This window comes from Clavelina lepadiformis, chromosome 9 (assembly GCF_947623445.1).
Source record: "Clavelina lepadiformis chromosome 9, kaClaLepa1.1, whole genome shotgun sequence".
Taxonomy (NCBI): domain Eukaryota; kingdom Metazoa; phylum Chordata; class Ascidiacea; order Aplousobranchia; family Clavelinidae; genus Clavelina; species Clavelina lepadiformis.
The window spans coordinates 3,247,270-3,262,844 of record NC_135248.1 but is presented as its reverse complement, the minus strand read 5'-3'; the positions used below and the strand labels follow the sequence as shown (position 1 = coordinate 3,262,844).

The window sequence follows — 15,575 nt, the reverse complement described above, 5'->3', positions numbered from 1 at the left end:
TTTAACTTGTTTGTAAGGAAGTTAAAGAAAGGAAAAAAAAGAAACTTGCTAATTAAAACTTTCTTTTTGAAACCAAAACTTACTAGTAGCCAACGGTACGTCCAATGCCCTTCTCAAGTGAGTTTGGACATTTGGGACCAAACAGACTGGACACAGCTGCGGCCACGTCACTAGTGCTGGCGGTGGCGTAGGTCACAGGAGTAGAAACAAGGTTGTTGATGGAGAAAGTGAAAGTTGCCAGGTCAGGCACTCCTGTTGTGGTCTCGCTGAGTGTGATGGACAATGATGGGTTGTTTGACTCGGCAACTAGTGGCATTTGCCCTGAAAGTTTGTTTTAGATAAATTCAAAATGAATTACTGTATTATGTAAATCTGTATGTGAAAATATAATAACGTATTTCCTATATGTCTCATTCCACTTTTACTGCAGATGTGGTTCCTAACAAACTTTAACCTTAAAGCGCTTGCACCTTACAGCTAGTGCAAAAACGAGCTTATGTTGCATTAAAGGGCACAATTAAGTGAAAAATCGGTAAACAGATTAAAAAAAAAATTGACCTTTTGGTAATTATCTCCAAAAATGGATTGAAAATTTGGCGATGATCGTGACGTGATTGACAACAATACACTCGATTTATATTCCCTGAAACTTAATATATAAAAAGCACCAGGCTTGTATTCAATACAACAGCACGGTACCACAGCTAATTTGGTAAGGAATTTAAACTTAAAGTTTTTTTTTGTAATGATCCAAGCTATGAACCATCTTTGTAACTTTTTTGTAACTTACTTTTGTTAGCTTACTATTTGCAAAAATTCATCTTCTCACTGTAAATGATGTAAATGATAAATGATAAAACTCAATTATTAACAAAAACTTACTATAATTAAAAAAAACGCTTTACTCAGAAACCAAATCTTTCATTTAAGTCGTTTCAGCAAAGCGCTTAATATTAGGTATAGCAGCTTTATTCTGTAAAATCCTACTTTTGTGCAAATTAGAAAATTGCAACTACCAAATTAGGAACAGGAAAAATATTCACCTCGTGAAGACTGGAAGGTGATGTTATAGATGCCGACTAGTTGTGTCACTTCCACTTTCTCTCCAGCTAAGGCGAGCATCTTTTCAAGTTCGCCCTTAACTACGTCGCCAGTTGCACCGTACATTATAGCGCCTGTTAAAAAAGGGTTAAAAATAAGTTTAAAAACATACACACCAATGGTTTATGGACGTTACAACATAGAGCTTTTTGCAACGATCAAACAGAAAATCTACAGATTTTAGTTCCAGTTTACAATATTTGTGTTGCATATTATTGTATTTTTTGTATTATTTTGTTATACGTTTCTGATGAAGTTACGTTCAACTTAACTGGGTTATGACAAGCATAAAAATACATAAATGCAAACAAATTGACGAAATTTTGAATTACACAAAAGTAAATAATTTCAGAACAATGATTTCATGAATAACTAATGAAACAAAGCACCAGATTGTGTCCCAAAAAGGGAAAAGTGGAACAGGCTGCCACTACAGTTGGTTGTTGTATCCGAGCAGGAAAACATGACGGTCCATGTAGACTGTGTGGCATTCTGTGTGACCCAGTTCTCAAACTTTATGGTCTGGATCTCTCGTTGAACGTTAGAGCTGATCCTGATTCGCTGGACTTCGTTGAAAGACCAACCTGAAATGAACGTATGATTAGAAGACTAAAAGAATTTAAACCTTCATTCCTTTTTTTAGTTAATTCGACCAGCTTTTATTTTCAACGTTCTTAAAGCATTAGTTTTATTTACCGGTTTGCTCGGGTTTGTAATTAGTTTTATCAACGTAGGCAGAGAGTTTAATCTTAGCATTGTTGTTATACACCAAGTGATTGATCTCATAATAGTACTCGGTGCCAGCAGTTAGGGTGTAAGGGGTCTCTGAAGTCTTTTCGTTGTTGGCTGTTGTCTGTTCGATGGCAAGTTCCTAAACAATAATTTAATGAATGGCTTGCTTTGAAATAGGGTTTGTAGGGTATGGAGCATATCATCGGTTTGGTTTTAACGTGATTAACAATGTAATAATAACACCAAACTAAAGCGAAATGTGTAAACTTTTCTAGAAAAACGTTTGTTGTATTTGAGATACATATACTCCAATTTTTATTGACTATAGTAATATACCCTTGTTACACTAAAAGAAAGCTTATTGCGGTAGCTAAAACCTTCTATTTCTCTATATCACTTTGCTGTAAAAGCAATAAAAAATATAGTTGTAATTTACCTTGCCATCAGGGTCATTGCCAGTAGGGTTGATGTAGAAACGAATTTGATCATCGGCGAGTACAGTGAAACGATACTGTCCAGTTGTCGATGGTACGAAGAAACCTCGCACGCGAGACACGAAATTGTTTCCATTAATGTTGTTTAAGTCCATTTTGTCAGTCCAGTTAGACCAGTCTGGAATTGTTTCCAAACTTGTTCATAAGCTGTTATTGTGGCTTGTTTAAAAGTTATGTTTGAATTTGCGTTTTTCGAAGATTTGTTCAACCATAATCTCATGCTCAGCTTCAAGACTTGTAACTAGTCATTGTGTGCATGTTTTTTAATCTAATGAACTCAGCTTTGATGCAGAAGTATATAGATAAACATGTTTATGCGACTTTTACTTACGTCTTCAATTTTTTTACCACATAGTAAAATCTTGCGCAAAAATCCTCAAGTTTTTACGATAATCTCGGTTCAAATATGTGATGTTTCAAATTTTGTAGGCATATTTCATATAGAAACCACCCAGTTTACAGCCTCGTTGGTTAAATAAACAAAAATTCCTGACTTGTTTACTTCCATATAGGTTAGAAATTTTACAGTACAGGAATAAAACAAACTTACAGTCGCCGGAACTGCTGTTGACAACAACGTTAATATTATTTTGGTTGAACTGGCGTTCCAGGTTGCACCCTCGTCCACCGCTGTACAGTTTCTGGTTGGTCGGTTGTTCTGGTGTGACGCACGTGATTTCCGTTGTAGTGACACTTTGAACAGTGCATGGCTGTCCACCGACTAAGACCTGTTGTGTAAATTATTTTGACTGAAAATTTTTTATTATTATAATTTTGAATCCGAATTTGAAAGTGTATATGTCTTTGAATTTTCTGAGGTTTAACTTTACCATTCTATTAGCCATGTAGCGTATGCGTTAGAAACCTTTCTGTCAATTTAATTTGTTTAGTTAATCATCATGCGATATTATTTACTCGGGCTTCAATCCCAGAGCTATTGCTGAAAAAGTTCCCGGAAATAAAGAGAGAAGTCCCGCCGAGCGTGCTTCCAATCTTCGGACTCACATCGTTGATTACTAAAAGAAAACCAATGAACAGCATTGGCAAATAGCAAATGACTTTGTCATAGAAACACAAAAACTAAAATCACTGGAAAGGTTTTTATATGGGAGTGCTTAACCTATACTCCTATACACAGAATATTGGCTGTACAAGCAAACAATTATTTTTGTTGCTGTAAAACTACTAAAGTGGAAATCACTTACCGGCGTACGTCTGCAACATATACAAATCGTTGTTTGCGTCCACGTATAGTTGCTGTGGTCGGTTTGGCTTCGATCGACCGAAACCACGCCAATAATAACTTGAATCGTGCCCGTCGACAATAAAAGAAATGTTCTGACTGCCCACGTACGAACCCTCCATCAGGCAAGTGAACTGTCCGTTTCGGTTGTTATGTAAAGTGATGCCGAATCTGGAGGACAAAATTTAAAAAGGTTTTAAGATTTGCAAGGCATGCCAGATATGTGGAAGCTATTATGGTAGATACTACAACCACGCATTTTTATATTAAATGTAACAGATAATTAACCTCGTGTAAACAGAGGTTTCAACCTGCTGCTTAAACTTCCAATCAATATATTTTCATATCTCGAGTACATTGCAATCTTAATATTCCTGGTTTTACACATTGTAGCATGATAGGCCTACAGCCAACGACTAACAACAAGTAAAACTGAACAAGTTTTACTACTTGGCGAGGGACGGTTAATGTGGTGATGATCAGTCCTGGATTAAAATTTACCTACACAGAATGTGTTATGAGATGTAAGGCAATTTTTTCACAAAACAATCACCGAAAAGACATTTAAGTTATCTTTATCTACCTTTTGTAAGACTATTGCAATTGAAGTTTGCCGAACAAAACATTACTCACGTCGGAACCTCTTCTATAGCATGTTATTATTTCTGAATCGAAATTACAAAAAATTGCTTTGTATGACTATATATATAAAGTTGTGCCGCAATTTTTTCCATCTCTGGCCAAAAGAGCTTAATATTCATTTACGTAGTGATTATTTCATGGTAAGTAAATCATGCAGCCTGTTGTTAAATATAGGCGGTTAGGTAAGAAGAATGGGTATGCAAAATGTCGATTTAAGCTATTTAGGGTTTAATTGAAGTTAGATTTAGATTAGAAAAAGGGTTTAGATTAGGTTTAGATAACTACGTTGTATAACAATTAAGTTAGGGTGACAAGAAACTATGAAAAATAGCTTCGAACGTACGATTTTTTCCTGTGAAATAATGGCGGCCGATAATTTAAACACATCTTGCTTGTAATGTAAAAAGTAATTTGGAGCGATACAAGCACTGCTGAGTAGTCTGTCCTCAGCAATTGTTTTTAGATGGACATAATTTGAGATAGCTAAAGGGAAGTCTCTTCAGAACAGCAATAGAAAAACCCGAAAACATATATATATACTGTATATCCTAGTTTGGGGATTGTAAGGTATAACAATAATGTTCGACTTATTTGATAATAAAAAAATAGCAGCAAGTGCAGCAATAACGTACGGTTCGCCTGATGATCCGAAAAGGATACAGAGTTGTCCGGAAGTCGACCAGACCCTTGTAATCGAAGTAGTTCTGCCACTGGTTGCCTCGTTTGAAGAAAGAACGTCAGTGTAGATTTTGCCGTAAACATTGATCAGGTTTTGGGGCTCACCACTGGTCCAGTTCAGCGAGTAGATTAACGGAGTATAATAACCATTAACCTAAATGACAGCAAGATTGACGCTTAGCTGTCTAATTTAAAGCTGAAAGATTGAGGCATTGTATCGTTACTTTTATTATGGATTGAAGTATTCGCTGAATACTGCATTATTATTTATTAACTTTAACGACAGCATATTTCTCAGGATAAGTATCCAAATTTAATTAAAAACGTGTATGTTGAACTAAATATGAAGAATTAAATTTTAAGTGTGACTACAAAGATGAAGTCGAAGTTTATTTACAATATTCTTTTGGTGGTGTTATCATTATACTAAAATCAGAAAACCTATGGAAGTTAACTATCAACAAACAATATCTAGCTTACAAATTGTTTATCGACACTCTATCACAGGGGTGGCCAAACTGCGACTGTTTGAGCCTTTGATTGCGGTTCTTTAATGAATTACCATTGTTGAATTAGACATGCATTTTCCCGGTCTAGACGAGTTGTTTGATCAGATTATGAAACAATGCGTTCTATCACACGTAGAAAGAATGCACTGATCGTTAGTAGGGATGTGCCGTGAGGAAGATTATTTGGCTTCGCACGAACCCGAATATCATGAAGGTCGACACGAACGAATCCCGAATCTATTCGTATTAGAACCAAACAACAAAATTTCATCCAAAAGTTGTCAAGTCTTGCTTGTAACATGATGTAATCGATAAAAAATCGCTTTCTTTCGAAAAATAGTGTTTAAAAAACGATTAAAAAGCAAAATCGTTAGGAAAACGATCTTCATTGTAAGTACTGCTGACTCTAGTTTAGCTTTGTCGGGAAACTAGATCATCATTTTTAACAAAAGTCAGTAAATTTATAAGTAATATAGTATTCGGGTTTGCCATTGTTGGTATTCGTGTTCGCCCGAATCTTCCATAAAGGCGATATTCGGCGAATCTATTCGGGTTCGGGTTCGTATCGGACCATCCCTAATCGTTAGTAATAATCAAAGTAGGCTACACTCTGAAAAGTACATTATTGTACAGAAGTGTGCTAACTTGTACACTGTAGTTAAGTAAACTGTTAGATTGAAGCTGTACGTCAGGGCTGACCTAGTTTCAAGTCTTGGTTATGGTTATACTAATAACTGCAAAAAGAGAAAGTATGAAGAGGAGAATAGAACTTTCAAGACAGAATGGGAAATGAAATTCTAAAATGAAATGAAACGGAAATGGGACTGCAAGAAGATCTCGCTTTGAAAATGGTCCATAAATCTCTGAGTACAGTTGAGTTCTGGAAACAAGTCACAAAAGCAAAATACCCGAACCTAAAGAAAACAGCTATCCGGCTGATTTCTATTTTCAGCACGACATACTGTTGTGAGTCATTTTATTCCGTGATGAAATTTGTAAAGTCAAAATACTGCTCAGTTTTGACAAATCAACACTTGAAGGAACTGCTTCGAACTGTTTAACATCATATCAGCCTAATTTCAAACATCTTGCAGCCCAGGTGGAGATTCATAGTATCACCACGCAGCACTAATAATAATTAATCAATAGCTACACTTCGTTGTGAGTGAATAAATTCGTGTTTTTTATTGTGTTTGTGTTGTGGCTCTTTTAAAACTGGATTTTGTTATATGCGGCTCGAGCATGTAGCAGGTCTGGCCACCTCTGCCTATCAAGTCGAATTGCATGAAGTATTATAATTCATTAATATCATTACCAGTATGTGAATAATGGATAAATTTTGAACTACAGATATTTGAAAATGTGTAACATAAAGTACAAAAGATCAAAACTTTCCATAGCAGTGTTTTGAACAGGTTTAAGATTTAGGTTCTTTTTTGACAAAATTTTTGATATGACGAATGTCAAGAAATTGATAATTTATAAAATGTCAAGTGCAACATGTGAAACCGTATGGCACTTGGGCGGCAGTTATTATCAACAAAGCCATTTAAAATTTGTAATTCAACCAGTTGAGCACCTGAAAGCGACACGACGAGGAATACTTGTTGCCACGGCAGTACTTTGAACTATCTAAAGCGGCGCCTCGGATACTCATACGAACGTAATAGTCTCCATCAGTCATTGGTCTAAGAAAAGAAAAAAATCTTTTAAGTTTTAAAAACCAAAAAGGAAATGCGCATAACTTAAGCTTTTCCTGCATTAAAACCACCACTAAAACTATTTTTTATTTTTTGAGCAAAGGCTATCTAAATTCACTCACTGAGTGTAGCAGACAATCCGTCGGTCGTTGCTTTCAGCTTCGTGCAACTTGCATTCAAATTCCTGACGGTCACTTACCAGGTACACTCGCTTAATTGCCTCCCCACCCAGGCGAAACTCAGATGGAAAGTCTGGTAAGTAAAGTTGATCCAAGGAATCATTAGCGACATTTAGCCGACCGTGTAATTACTGAACGCAACTGTGGTGGCAATTTACAATTTACCTGAGCCAAATACTTGAATCTTGATTGCTCCGTTTGCCCCGGAACCGAATCTGGGTTCGATATAACTGATTCTCGTATCTAAAAAACAGGACTTTGCTTTTAAGGATCGTTTGCAAAATAATTACAAATCTAATCAACGTGCAGTAAGCCAAAAAGTGAAATAACAAGTCTTTACAAGAATTACAGCAATATTACCAATATATGTAATCTGACATTTAAGACTTAGTTGAAAAAGTTTCCATTTTTAACTTTATTGTTACTTCAGACATTTATTGCTTCAGCCAATATACAATGTAAACATTTTATTTGTTAATTATCTACAACAGAAATATTGTAGAATAACAGAAAAAAGAATTTTGCTCAAAATGATATAGATTACTTTCTAAGCTCTTTTTCAGAAGTTAGACATCATTTGGTATCTTAAAATGTATTGAGCTCCATAACATGTAGGTCAATACCAACATAGAATCAACAAATTGAATTGCAATTTTTTATTAAAAAATTAATGACTAAAGTAATTAATACCGAAACCAATTTACCAAACTGGATACAACCAGACAAAAAATAATTTTTTATTTCTAGGTAAGAAACTTAAAAATGGAATGTGCCAAATATGGTTGCCTTGACTTGGCTTTCTACACTCTCTAATTTTAATATTTCGGTTTCGATTATAATTCCGTTTATTTTCTGTGTTAGAAAATTTTGTAGCATAACTTGTTTTGTGTTTGTTTAGAAAATTTTATGTATGTTATTTTCTTATCTGAAAAACTGTGATTTGTTGTTTTTGTCTTTGAAAAATTTCAGTTTGCAATTTTCATGTTTAAATATTTCAGCCCAACGTTCATAGTTGTATTATCTCAAGACGGGATAGATAGGCTATTGTATTGCACTGCACTGTGATTTTATAGCGCAATATAAAACTATTGTGGTTACTCAGCATAGCACCAATAATAATGAATCCAAAGCTCTTTAACTTGCGTTAAAATTGCAGTAAAGTTCCGCTTCGGCCTAAAGTCCAATGCGGATTATTCTAGATTATGCTCTACAGTCTACACTCAATCACAAACTAGTTGTGGACGAACCGGTTTGCTTTCAGTCTTATTGTCCCCGTAAAATACAGTTATCCATTATTGTGATTCAAAAAATTCATTGTGACGCAAAAATTGAACCATACACATAGTCATAAGGCAATGCTAAAATTTTCACTAAAAAAAAGATAATTATCTTTTTTTTAGTGAAAATTTTAGCATTGCCTTATGACTATGTGTATGGTTCAATTTTTGCGTCACAATGAATTTTTTGTTTGAATATTACTGTATGACACTAAATTGAGATACACAAAAGCATGTTGTAAAAAGCTTTACTGGAAAGGAAAAAGATAAATCTTCATAAGTTTCGAGATGTGTCGGCTTATGACAAACAGAACAATATTCATGTGCTGTGCACTTTATTCTTTATTCTTTCTTGTATTTCTTTACTTAATCACTCTCTTTTTAGTTGTTCAGGCTTGCAGTACAAAGTTTAGGCTTTGAACAATTGAAATAGTCTTTAAATAGTCTTTGTGGTTGAATTTTCGGGGATTCAGAGTAGCAACTCTTAGTTACTTAACGCAACTTTCAACAAAGGGCATAGAAATATAAATATTTATTAAACGTTTGATTCTATTAAAAAGTCTTTCTTTGTAGGTTCTCTTTCGAAAGTTGTGCTGACAACTGATCCAATTGTTAATGTGCTTGACTATGGAAAAATTGTCGCAAGTTACTTGGAATGGGACGCTTATCCTTCATAATTAAAAACAGTTCAATTCCAAAGAAAAATTAATCGAAGAAAAACGAACGGGTCTTCAATGATCCCATCAGCTATCTGGGTTGCAAATTAGTTGACCAAAGATTTGGCTAATAGGTAGGCTGCTATAACACTTACCTTCTTGCCCATTGACGGCTGTCCACAGAAGACAGGTCAAGAAAATTGCCGACCTAAGCATATCACAACTAGTTTTTCGCAATAAAATGTTAAGGTATTTTTCTTTGCTCTAAAACTAAGCAAAAAAATTGTTACTTTTTAATGATTTTAAAATACAATAATTCGAATATAATGAAGTTAAAAGCACCCATTTATTTTGCAATAAAAAACTTCGCCAGAACGAGCAAATGAAAATGATCATGGTGTAAAATCGTTTTTAAAAGACACATCGAGGACTGCTATTCTCTTCTTTATATATAATATTAATTTACAGTTTGAAAAATGTGCACAGACTCCTGCCTCATAGATCAAAGGGTCCGCAAGTATTTTTGTCCCAAAGGTTTCTTGGGCATGATTTTTTACAAACAAATTAATTAGCACTGTCAGATCACTGCAGTCGTAAGGATTGCAGATTAAATAAGTCTAACACCTTTCTTGCGATCTAAACTCGATTTTTGCGAATTTGGCTATATAGATGAGCATTACACTTACTAATCACGTCATCAGTCATTGAAAGTGCGCCATTAACAGCAGCACCGAGTAAATGTGGATTGCAACTAAAACGCTTTCATTTTATACCCCAGTATGATTAATTGATTATTGAGCTATATTTGTACCATATGAGCTTCTGTTGCTTTTCCATTGCGCCAAGCATTGTTCTTTAACAATACCACAAAGACCAGTGCCAAACGAAAGAGAAAAGTTAACAATCGACATTGTAGCTTTCCATTTTTAACCTTGCTATATCAAGCTGGATTTAGTACTAGACAAAGATTCTGTATTTTTTCTTTATGAGTGATAATATTAATGAAAAAAGGGAAGTTTCCTCACTAAGAATCACTTGTTTTCGAAGTGTGAAAACGTCATGGTTTCGCGACGAGTGAAATCGAGCGGGCTTCGCTCCAAAAGTTTGAACATCTGACCTACTCACGTACTGGAGTTGGTTCTACATATTGGTGACTTACTCATTGTAGGGTTAAAGCCCGAGGTAAAATTTTGTACGCTGTTCAGTCAATACGTCCTCTGCTGAGCAAAGTTTTTCCAAAACTGACTTCAAGCAATTGCAGCCATTAACCTCGGTTCTTTTTGTTGAGTCAGGTTGCAGTTTGTATATCTTCGTGCGTGATCTTCCATATTTTTGTTCATTGCATTCAAAACTGTCGTTTGAGGTGGATGGTTTTGCGACATTTGCCCTCACGCTTAACTTGGCCTACATGTTAAGCACGAGTTGCCGTAAAGAATTGAAAAACTTGTTGGGTTGTCTTACCTCAAGTATTAATTGCACATTACCGATGCGAAAAACTCAGTAACAAATTAAGATTTTTCTCATCTGTTTATATTGATAAAGATTATATACAGTACCGTATTACAGTGTCGCAACTTGTATAAAAGTGCTGACAAAACATAATTACTGTAACTTCAAAATTTCCTTAGAATGATGATGTAGCAAAAACTTTTATAATTTTTTATTTGTATTTTGTTCTCTTTTAATGTTTGGTTTGCTCATAACAAGTGTTTCACTATAGGTCACGTATACCACAGCGTTCGTTTATGCTCAAACATGCAGTCGCTTGTTAAAGCTATATAGTATAGACTATAAACCAATGTACCGTACCCTGGCAACCATAGGAGTAAACAAAGAGTCTATAGGCCTGTAGGGCGTGTGTGTCAAGTTTTCTGTGCCTTATTTATCTTTAGTTAGGTTCGGCTTTCATACTCGGACGAAATTTGTGGTTTTGTGTGCAGTGTTCACAATTCGCTTTGCTAACTTTGTTTGCTTAATCTTGAAACTTCATTTGTTATTCTTATTCACACAAAATTGGTATTGTCAAGCACGACGAACAAACGACAGAAAGACGGCTGAACTGTGGTTGAACTGAAAAAACTGTGGTTGAACCCAATTCAAATAAATCGTGACATAAAATAACAAATAGCTATATCCATCAACAAGTCTACTGCAGATATGACGTGGCACGCAATAACAGAAAACGGAACAGGCGATACGCTAGCAGAGGTCAGGAACCTATGGCTCGCGAGCCAGATATGGTTCTTTTGATGACGGCATCTGGCTCGCAGATAAATCTAAGCTGGCATTTCTTAGCACAATTGTTACGAATAAAACTTTTCTGTTATTTGTAGTTTTGTAATTTCTGTACCATGCAGCACCAGAAATCGCATTAACAGTAATTAGCATGTTATTAAAGAGTCAATTCAGACATTTACCGTTGTCTAAAATAGTTGGTTTTGCTTAAAAATGCACAAGTTAGTTGCATTAAGTGTTGAAAAATATTATATGACTCTAACAGAAATAAAAATTAGCAATATGTGGCTTTTATGGCTCCCTCGCCAAAAAGGTTCCCGACCCCTGCGCTAGTTTATACCAACGAAATGACAGCAACAATTATAGGTCATGCGTTCCGATAACATTTCTCCTACCACAACTTTGAAACCGTGGGGAAATGTCAGGCAGGAAAACTGTTTAAGAACGCGGGTAAGAAAATCAAAGAATAAAGCAAGAGAGATTAGAGAAAGAAGATCAAGCAAAGTTGTCTTTTTTTCATTTCTCGACAAATAAAATTTTGAAAACGGCGCGTTCTTTTTATTCAAAGTTTACAACGAATTAATTCAACAATTTGTTTAGATTAGAGGTGTGACGAATAGTCATTTTAGATTCGGCGCGATACCGATTTTTCAGAAAAAAGAACAAAACTGTTTCATGACGCTGTCTCATTGCTTGTGTAATCAAAGTTACACGATAGTTAAAAAAGTGATACCTCAGTGCGACTTATAGATTTCCTGTTACTTGCATCAACAATCATATTCGCCTTTTCCAAAGGTTTATAGCAATGATGGAATTTTCAAGCAGTTTTTCAACGTTATCTTAAATATTCGGTTTCATTTTTAACGTCAAAGCTAATGTAATTCCGTTGTATTTTTTATCGATTTTGCGCTTACTTCAGTCTAATGACAACTGTATAACTGGTAGTGGTTAACTTTTATACCTTTTGGCCTAATAACAAAATCAAAGTTTTTCACACGACATTGCCAATTTAAAAAAGTGAAAACACAAACATAGCTTTATTAATTTTGATATTATGACAATATTATGGTTGCACCTGGGAAATACAATATCTCATCGTTCATGGTACAGTTTAGGTTTGTTCAGATAGAATTCTATTTCAGTTAATTCATACTTTACAGTGCAAGTGGACAGTATTTCAAATTTAGAATAACAAATTGAAATAACATGAGAACAATTATGCAATACAAGTATAGGAATCGATAAGGAAGCTCCATTGTTATCAACACTTTTGTTATAAAAGATCCAGATTTTCCCGTTCATCTATTTTATATGTAGGCTATATAACAGCATTAATTTTACTAGTGCCACTTTAGCAAATAGCCAAAGGCCGAGCTGTAGGCTACTTAATTGAGCCCGTATCTTATTATGATATATCTTTCAGTAGCTTATATCATCTTTGAAAGCATTCTCATGTTTAAAAGAGTTGAATGTAAATAGAGGTAGGCCTACTTTTGAAACCAACACTGCGCACTAACGTGCAGCGGTATACAATTGAAAAACCACTGGCTTAAAAACTTAAATAACTGTTTATAACTTAACTTAAATAACTTTTTCTTGTCAGTATCATATGTATTTTGACTAGTAAACTTCTAGTTGTTTTGAGTTCGTTTATGCCAGTACTTATCATTGTAGCAACAAAATAACAACAAAAAATTGGAATGTGGATGTGAGAAAACTGTACTGCCATATACGCCACACTAAAAGCGTTCAAGCCTTTGTTAGAATAGTAACGTTTATGAAATTTTCACTAGCTGGATTGTTTATGTTAAATATTCAATTTAACACGTTTTACTAGGAGATTTATTCGGGGCTGCATTGATCGATAACTCTTGGCAAGAGCACTGTGTCAGTTGACGGTAGTTAGAAACGTTGACCGTAGTTTTGCGCACTTGCCATGTAGTTGCGATAGAATCAGAAAAAAGACAAACGTGTTGGTTTAATGTTCTCCGTACACATTTACTTTCGATATATTGAGGTCTGTTTGTATTTTATTTATAACATCAGCAATCCTGGGTGACATTAGAACGGCCGGTGTCGTGGTAAAGTCAGTGGGGCTATTTTACGGTACTTTGCATCTAAAACACCCGCTTTTCACGCAATTATTTGACTGCTGTGAACAGCAGTTTTTGTACATACTTCGTCAGTGAAACCTACCATCAGGTATTAGTCAGTATACTGACTTTAAACGATTTTCAACTTTTGTGCATCACCTTGTTCCGTATATTGTGGTAAAAGTTATTCACTATTTTTTGTAGTATACTTGGAGTGGTCTGTGCAGTGGCCAATTGGACAGACCTTTTGTCTCGCATGCGATTCCCGGCCCTGTCAAGGCAAGGCGTAAAATTAATGCTTTACTGTCTCTTTGGCCAAACATACGTTAGTTGCAGAAAGCCCACCAACTTTCCATCAATGCGTAATTAAGCCAAAGTGGTGGAGTATAATCCACTTCTCCCAAAACGAAGACGTCTGGAAGTGACTGGCTGTGATGAAACGAAAGGAAAGATTACGTGACTAGAAAGCTGATGTCGTTGTAAGCAAACATGGAAGGTCTCAGTCGCATTACGTCACGATCACTGGTTGTCAACATCAATTCTTTTATTAGTCGATAAATGCAGTAATGAGGAAGCACAACTCATTTTACTGTAAGCCATTGTACTATTCCTCAAAATGTCAAAGCAAGTAATGATGACAACTGGCAACAGAAACTCGATTAATAAAAATGTGTCCTGCCATTCCCCGCTGCGCCGGCATGACCCGGTGTTTTTTTCTTAGGTGACATTTCCTCTCAAAAAAAGATCCAGTCAAATTTATTTCACGCCTCCTGTTGTTCCCAGAAACAATTAAGTAAGCTGTCTATACAGTAACATGGACAGAAAATTAGGATAGAGAAAATATTTCCGTGAAACGGTTTATTCCGACATTTCAAACATGCCCTTTTGTTTAACGTTTTACAAACTAATCAGATGTTTGGACCATGTTGGGCGAAACAAAATCTTATACACTTCAGTAATGAACTTGTAACCTGTTATCTTGTCGATTTGTCTAAGTCGTATTGTATGACCTGTTTAAGGTTATAGTTTCAACTCACGTTAACAATGATTTGAAATAGCAACTGATTTATTAACTGCCATTTCCAGTAATATGTCGCAAAAGCATAGATAGAAAGGAAAGGTACAATGTGTACATTTTAGATTACATTTTACGCTACAGCATCTCGGTGTAAAGTTAAAGTATATGAAAAACTTAAGACGCATCCATAAGCTAGCAAGCAAAATTTCCATCACTTTCCCTTACAAATTCTTTCGCTAGAGGTCAGAGTATCGCTTTCCATTTTGTTAAGAATTATATAAAATGATGGAAGTTTTGATTAGTATGTACTGTAATTTTGTAAAAGAACTAGCCCAATACAAAGCATTCTCGCTTGTGAAACAGTAATGGAAATTCTTTACTGCGGTATACACAACGTTTAATCTATACTTGGAAATAAGAATCGCTGTAAGTATTGAAGTGATCTACATTTCACCTTTATAAATGTTCCCTTGATGTACGGCAGCAATAACAAGCGTAAGTACTACGGCTGCGTTTGGTTGTCAGAGATATCCCAGTAGCACAACTGGTTTCGTTAAATACAAACCTGCACTGTATTTCACACTCAAATAAAAGGCTGTGCACCCGGTGATGACATGAGTGTGTGATGATGGGGGGCATATTGTAGTATACTGGTCGAATACAGTTTGAAATTCTCGTCTCGAATATCTGCTTTGCGAGGCGTAGTATTGCGTGACACGTGACTTCCTGTTTTCCGTTTCAACTCGTAACATGATCTCGTGCCTGTCATCCTGCGTGTATTATTATGCATAGTCGTTCAGTGCATACTGTACGATAAGTCAACGCCGCATGATGCAAGACTTTATGCTGTTGGTGTGCTAATATTTTGTCTAAATGTAATCGTTGAAAGAAGCTTCAATATAATCAGATTATACAGTTGTCATTCCTGTGCAGCCGTTGTTGATTTCAATTTGAAGAAGTTCAGTATCAAGTTAGACAACTTTGTTTTTATCTTCATAGGACAATAATTCGTTAAGGT

The 15,575-nt window shown here is 35.4% G+C and overlaps 1 protein-coding gene across 1 annotated transcript in view; it reads right to left on the bottom strand.

The window, feature by feature from the left end:
* Positions 1-9,483, bottom strand: part of LOC143470510 (fibrocystin-L-like) — a 43,298-nt gene extending 33,815 nt beyond the window's left edge. The window contains exons 1-13 of the mRNA XM_076968684.1: positions 9,367-9,483; positions 7,444-7,521; positions 7,222-7,351; positions 6,979-7,087; positions 4,845-5,044; positions 3,533-3,741; positions 3,243-3,343; positions 2,878-3,055; positions 2,270-2,445; positions 1,798-1,972; positions 1,491-1,685; positions 1,044-1,175; positions 84-321 (exon numbers count right to left, since the gene is read on the bottom strand). Coding sequence (XP_076824799.1) covers positions 84-321; positions 1,044-1,175; positions 1,491-1,685; positions 1,798-1,972; positions 2,270-2,445; positions 2,878-3,055; positions 3,243-3,343; positions 3,533-3,741; positions 4,845-5,044; positions 6,979-7,087; positions 7,222-7,351; positions 7,444-7,521; positions 9,367-9,427 — 1,982 coding nt within the window. The 5' untranslated portion in view covers positions 9,428-9,483. The remainder of the gene's footprint in view (positions 1-83; positions 322-1,043; positions 1,176-1,490; positions 1,686-1,797; positions 1,973-2,269; positions 2,446-2,877; positions 3,056-3,242; positions 3,344-3,532; positions 3,742-4,844; positions 5,045-6,978; positions 7,088-7,221; positions 7,352-7,443; positions 7,522-9,366) is intronic.
* Positions 9,484-15,575: the final 6,092 nt, after the last annotated feature.